The following is a 7,449-nucleotide window of genomic DNA, read 5'->3' on the forward strand; positions in this document are numbered from 1 at the left end:
TGCCTGGGATGGAGAGGTTAAGATCTCTGAAATTGTTTTATTTTGAAAAAAAGAAGAGATGGGGGGAGGGATCTCATTGAGGTGTTTAAGATTGTAAAGGGAATTGATAGTGTTGGTGCATCATCTTTTTTCATACTTAACAGTGAGAATAGTAGGACTAGGGGACACAAATATAAATTTTAGCAGAGTAGGAGTCTTTTTTTTTTTTTCTAACAGGGTGGTTGGCCTTTGGAATGGGTTGTCTTCAGATATTGTGGAGGCAGTAAATTTAATGAGTTTAAGATAAAGCTTGATAACTATATGAATGATAAGGGCTAGCTTTGAGGGTGTTTCTTTTTTTTTATTCAATAGTTTCAGTTTAGTTTGGATGGGACAGCCTAGTTGAACCAGTAAGTCCCTTGTTGTCCCCAAACATTATGCCACATTATCATTGTAGTGCTTAACTTCAAAATGATCAGACCAAATTTTAAAAGTTTTATTGTCATTTGTTTTTCAAGTACATCATGGTATATAAAACTTTACTTGCAAAGTTCCTCTATCTTTGGTATATGTGGGTTCAAAAACCCGAGACATATCTACTGGATGAGTGAATCTCAAGCCTGACACAAATCCTTCTTTTAAAAGTTTGGATATTGTGTGATACTTTCAGATAGCAGGGATTGGGGAACTACTGGAGATCAGTAATCAAATACTTCATATTTTTATGAATACGATACAAATACAGGAAAAATGCTTAGTATTTGAATATGAATACATAGGAATGTATTTATGAATATGTTCAAGAATACTTTGTCTGGTAGTATGCAATAATGATAAAACAGCAAACGATAAGATTTCAATACTTATTTTTCAAGCTGCAGTAACAAAATTTTAGAACAAAATATATTTCTAAAAGAGGCTTGTAGATATTATGACTGTCCATTGCTCTTTATGAACATCAGTTTCTTAAATGTCTTGTCAATGATGTGGCAGTGATCATGTCTAAGGGTTTTGCCTCTTATGCAAAACAAAATGCTCAATGGGGGAAGAGGATGCTGGAACAGTCAGGTTATGTTTGGCTGGTAGAGATAGGTAGGAAAGTTTTTTTTTTTTTTTTTTTCTATGGGTCTTCCAATAATCTATAGGGTTGCTTTCTTCAAGAATGCAAGTACTATTGAAGTAGGTGTTGATCTATGCATCCTCTGAAGATGAGGTGGCTAGTTTATTGGAGGTAGCAAAGAAACTAATGAGCTTAATTATTTTGTGAGGGGGGATTTACAGTTCTCTTTTGGTTCCATGGTTGTAGGATTATTTGTTGAGGAAAATTTCTTGACTTCTTGCTGCAGGAGAATTTGATTGAATTCATAGATCACAGGTCTAGTGAAACACCAGTCAAGTTGAAATCTGGGAACTAATGCTGCAGCCAACCAGAAGACACTTCATTGTTTCTTCTGACTAAGCTAGGTGTGACAGGATTTCTTCAGTACAGAGACAAGATTGAAATTATACCTGTACTCAATGCTGTCAGTTTCAGTCATCAACCTATAAACACATGGCACTACATACCTGACCCTGAGTGAAATCTGTTGTTTCTTCTAAAGGTGTTAGTATTGTTACTAAATCTGTAAGCACGATCATGAAAAGTAAGTTTCGATGTACCAGTATCTAGATAATCCAACTTCTCCTGGGGAACCTTCAGTAAAGACTTAATCATTTTAATTTTTGAGTTCCAGTGTTGGTGTTATTGACTGAACTCTGGCCTCTCCCTCAAGTAGATCAGCTGCTTGCTTTGATTTTTGAATGTAGGACACGATGGCTGATGCTTTGGAAATTACTTCAGCAGTGGCCAAGTTTCTTTCATGTCATCCCTGACCACAAGATTTAGCATGTGGGAAAAGCAGGGGTCATGTTCAGGAAGAAATTCATATAAATTGTCTGCTGATTTAGATTCATCCAAAAGTTCATCTACTGAGTCACTCTCTGTAGATGAGCTATCACCATCTCATCACTAAGTAGTGTTTGTGGTTCAAATTCAGGCAGGCAGAAAGCTAGATCATGTTGGATGCATTATCTGATGCCACATATGACACCTTATTGTTGATGTTAAAGAGACTTATAATTTCGTCATGTTGAGCTGCAATGTTATCAGATGTGTGATGCTCCTTGAAATGCCGACATGCCAGCATGACTCTTTATTTTCCAGTCAAGTATAAAATGAACAGTGACTTCAAGAAAGCTGCACATTTGTTTGCTACTCCAGGTATACAGGGTGACATTGATGTTGGGTAGAAGTTGCAATAGAGAGATGACTTTTTTGTTCAACTTCATTAAACCTGCTCTCGATTAATGTTGTGGCAGATGCTTGAGACTGGAAAGAATATGCTGAGAATCCATGTCTGCCATTAGATCTTTTAAAATCTTTTGACTCCACCAATGTGATGGGTTGCAGTGTGCCGGCAATAAAATTGACGAGTTTGTTAGTGATATGCTTCTGACGATGGTGTGTAGACTTATATTTAGTTGATTGTGTACAATACACTGCTGAACCTGGGCAGAAGTACCAGAGCCAGATGTAGACTTCTGTAGCTCTGCCTCGTGGTTGTGCTAGAAATACAAAAGCATATCTAAGTTACATAATAAAGAATATAATTTATAATAAAAATAATAAAATCGTATAATACTAAGTAAATGAAAATAATAAACAATATAATATAACACGCATGATAAATTTAGTTTATCTCTATTATACTGTATAAGTTACATAGAATATAGCTCATATTAACAGAAATTATAAAAAGGCTTACCTTCAGATGTTTCAGCAGGTTAGAATTGTTTTTTCCTGAAGTAGAAATCACCTGCTCACAATATTTATATTTTGCCTTAATGTGACCAGATCTATCAGTAGGAAGTATGAAGTATTCTTGAACCACTGAAGGCAGTTTAGTAGCCATCTCATGTCACTCGAATGGATTAATAACCATGTGATATAATAACTTTTAAGGTGGTTGGAGAGTACTGATCTGATTTAATGTACTATGGATGTAATAATGACAGTCTAGAAATTTGAGGAGTACAAAAGTTAACATTTACTTTTAAGATGTTAAGTATTCACTAAATCATTCAGTGAATACTAATACTTTAATTTTCCCTACCAAAGTATTCAAATACAAGTATGAATACTCCCAAAGCTGTATTCGCATGCCTTTCAATATGAATACCCCATGTCTGCAAATTAGTATTAGTTGGACATTCCCAAAATTTGTTTCACATCTCGTTACACGTGATACAAACAAATACATTATTGAAACCTGAATTTATCTGAAGACTGTTACTTAAATGTGTACCTTATGTTTCTTAAAGCTTTCTTTCATCACCCCTGATGTTTCTATGTACTGTAGCAGTTTCTATGTACATGTTTAGTAATATACAATTGGTGTTTATTCTTTAAAATTAACCATATGTAGATATAAACCACACCAGCTTCAATATTAGTTATTTATTCATCAGGTGTAAACCACACCAGCTTCAATATTAGTTATTTATTCATCAGATATAAACCACACTAGCTTCAATATTTGTTATTTATTCATCAGGTATAAACCACATCAGGTTCAATATTAGTTATTTATCCATCAGATATAAACCACACCAGCTTCAATATTAGTTATTTATTAATCAGATATAAACCACACCAGCTTCAATATTAGTTATTTATTCATCAGATATAAACCACACTAGCTTCAATATTAGTTATTTATTCATCAGGTATAAACCACATCAGCTTCAATATTAGTTATTTATTCATCAGGTATAAACCACACCAGCTTCAATATTAGTTATTTATTAATCAGATATAAACTTCACTAGCTTCAACATTAGTTATTTATTAATCAGATATAAACCACACTAGCTTCAACATTAGTAATTTATTCATCAGATATAAACCACACTAGCTTCAACATTATCAATTTATTCATCACATATAAACCACACTAGCTTCAACATTAGTAATTTATTCATCAGATATAAACCTACTTAAAGAAGCAACAACAATGTTCTTGTTTTAGTAAACTATCATGAAATATCTTGGAGATAAGAATGTAGGTTGAACTCAACTTCAAAAACATTTTTAGATACTTACCAGGTTGATGCAGCTGATGTAGCAGTTGAAAACAATTAATTGAAGCTGCTGCAGTAGAACTGAATATAGGTGTTGTATCTATGTGTTCAAGGCTGAGTAGTGATTGTTATTTGTAAGCTATATACCCTCCCTTTTCTTTTAAGAGCTTATTTTACTTCTTCTTTCTCAGATTTTGAGCAAGTTTGAATCAAATGTATAAATTACATCCCAGCCTATTAAAAACATAAAATATAGAACCCAGCGCTGCAAACAGAGAGTATGTATAAACTAAATGATGATAAATACGTAATAATAGTGTACACATAGTTTTGTATAAGCAGTAGGATTAAATAACCTATTTTTTATACCAGTTGTCCTTAAGCTTATTAATGTTTTTAATTGTTTAGTTTTATTTTTCCTTTGGAATTGTTATGATTTTTCTTCTGTTTCTTTATTATTTCAGTTATACCACATATGTGTATTAATATTTTTCTGGTGTGTGGCTTGTGTATTTTAGATTTTTATCATTTTTGCTGCTAAGGCTTTAATGGTGTTTTTTAGTTTAAATGTAATAAACTTGCAATCTTTTCATCCTGCGACCAAGTAAAAGTTACAAAAATTATAAATGTTTAATACAGTATTCATTATTTTTCAGCAGGAATTAAACTACTGTATATTAAAAAATTTTACTCTTGATTTAGTTACTTTTTTTAATATCAAACAAAGCTAATTTTTCCTCTTCAAAAATGCATATACTATTAAAGTAGTGTTTGTGTAGGTGACTGCTGGCTGTTGGAGTTGTCTTCACTGACATGGATACAAGTTGCACTTCCATTTCAAAAACCAAGGTTGTGGCACTCGGCAGTCCTTAGTCCTTTTGATGAAGTTCTCATTTATGGTGGCTGTACCCAGAATATTCTCGACCAAGACATTATACCAGTAAGTTATTAAACAGTTCACAAACAGTAAATTAGTTGGAGTGACTTGTAAATGAACAGTTTATGCTAGTTACTCTTAGAAATTATGATTATGGACAGCTTGTTTGAATGTTAATTTTTAATAGGTATTTGGCTATTATAAGTTAATTAGTTTGAAAGCAAAGTTTTTCTCCTTGTAGTTGTTATTACAGTTTAAGAGTGTGTGTTTAGCCCTTTTTTTTCTGTCTGTAGGTTTTCTACAGCTCTCTATGGCTTATGTGTTCCACCATGTTTGTGAGGTTGTTTTCTACTGCTCTCTATGCTTATGTGTTCCACCATGTTTATGAGGTTGTTTTCTACAGCTCTCTATGCTTATGTGTTCCAACATGTTTGTGAGGTTGTTTTCTACAGCTCTCTATGCTTATTTGTTCCACCATGTTTATGAGGTTGTTTTCTACAGGTCTCTATGCTTATGTGTTTCAACATGTTTGTGAGGTTGTTTTCTACAGCTCTCTATGGTTATTTGTTCCACCATGTTTGTGAGGTTGTTTTCTACAGCTCTCTATGCTTATGTGTTCCAACATGTTTGTGAGGTTGTTTTCTACAGCTCTCTATGGCTTATGTGTTCCACCATGTTTGTGAGGTTGTTTTCTACAGCTCTCTATGCTTATTTGTTCCACCATGTTTGTGAGGTTGTTTTCTACAGACTTGCAATGTTGAAAGTTCATTGGGTATCCTCATGTTAATGATATTTTTGTCCATAAGCCTAATAATATCTCACAAGATTTGGCCAGCTTAGGAGATTTAGGCTAGTCCTAAATACATATATTAAGCTAAAGATGCAATACAATATATAATAAAAGTATAATTTAGAAAAGAGTATCAACATTTAATATATTAAATAGTTTAACCAATAATGTTAATCAAAGTAAAAACATGTAAATACTACAGTTATACCTTACTTAGGGAACACACAAAATAAAGAAGTAGGTTTCTTTGAAAAATCTAACTTTAGTATAACATGCCTGATTTTCTCCAGTTGTCCCTAACATGTCTTTTGAGCAGTGAAAACTCATTAAGCCACTCCTACTGTCTTATTTTTGAGAGGATTGACATCTGTGATTACATGTTACTATATAAACTGTGTCAAGCTACTAGCAGTAATTTTCATATAGTACAGCCAGAAACTTATGTTTATGAAGAAAAAAATAATACTTGACAAACATGTAGAGCTGGCTACATGAAGTAATTATATAGCACATGCAACAACACATCAGTTTGTTGGTTTTAGGATGTATACTTTAGTCTTTAAACAACATTTTTATTTTGAGAGGGGGGCAGCCCTTTATAATCTATATACCAAAACCTGATATCACTAATTACTCATGAATTTTGAAGCTCTAAGGTTTCTAAGTAGCACTAACCAGTGAATTATGTAAGCTCTAAGGTTTCTAAGTAGCACTAACCATTGAATTATGTAAGCTCTAAGGTTTCTAAGTAGCACTAACCAGTGAGTTATATAAGCTCTAAGGTTTCTAAGAAGCACTAACCAGCGAATTATGTAAGCTCTAAGGTTTCTAAATAGCACTAACCAGTGAATTATGTTTTTGTTTAAACATTCTGGAAACGAATTGTTCAATTTATTAAATAATAAAAACACAATGGTGCTACAGTAGTTGACTGTTTTTCTTTTCAAGGAACATGCTGGAGAAATTATCATTTTGAGATTCACTCCCAAATCATTATTTAGGTGAGTATACTACAGTACTGAATTGTTCAGGCTAGTAGTTTATTATAACTCACACTAATTTATAACAGTCATAGTTTATTATAATTCAGACTCTGGTTGTAACAGTCGTAGTTTATTATAATTCAGACTCTGGTTGTAACAGTCGTAGTTTATTATAATTCAGACTCTGGTTGTAACAGTCGTAGTTTATTATAATTCATTCAGACTCTGGTTATAACAGTTGTAGTTTATTATAATTCATTCAGACTCTGGTTATAACAGTTGTAGTTTATTATAATTCAGACTCTGGTTGTAACAGTCGTAGTTTATTATAATTCATTCAGACTCCGATTATAACAGTCGTAGTTTATTATAATTCATTCAGACTCTGGTTATAACAGTCGTAGTTTATTGTAATTCAGACTCTGGTTATAACAGTCATTGTTTATTGTAATTCAGACTCTGGTTGTAACAGTCGTAGTTGATTATAATTCAGACTCTGGTTATAACAGTCGTAGTTTATTGTAATTCAGACTCTGGTTATAACAGTCGTAGTTTATTGTAATTCAGTCTCTGGTTATAACAGTCGTAGTTTATTGTAATTCAGTCTCTGGTTATAACAGTCGTAGTTTATTATAATTCATTCAGACTCTGGTTATAACAGTCGTAGTTTATTGTAATTCAGTCTCTGGTTGTAACAGTCG

General features: G+C 32.8%; 1 protein-coding gene across 2 annotated transcripts in view; it reads left to right on the forward strand.

Annotated features, from left to right (window-relative positions):
* The window catches only part of LOC106468412 (kelch domain-containing protein 2-like), a 32,638-nt gene that overhangs the window by 20,021 nt on the left and 5,168 nt on the right, over positions 1-7,449 (forward strand). For both annotated transcript variants that reach the window (XM_013928840.2, XM_022396750.1), the window contains exons 8-9: positions 4,878-5,038; positions 6,714-6,766. In XM_013928840.2, coding sequence (XP_013784294.1) covers positions 4,878-5,038; positions 6,714-6,766 — 214 coding nt within the window. The remainder of the gene's footprint in view (positions 1-4,877; positions 5,039-6,713; positions 6,767-7,449) is intronic.

Source organism: Limulus polyphemus, unplaced genomic scaffold (genome assembly GCF_000517525.1).
Source record: "Limulus polyphemus unplaced genomic scaffold, Limulus_polyphemus-2.1.2 Scaffold2998, whole genome shotgun sequence".
In the NCBI taxonomy this organism is placed as follows: Eukaryota; Metazoa; Arthropoda; class Merostomata; order Xiphosura; family Limulidae; genus Limulus; species Limulus polyphemus.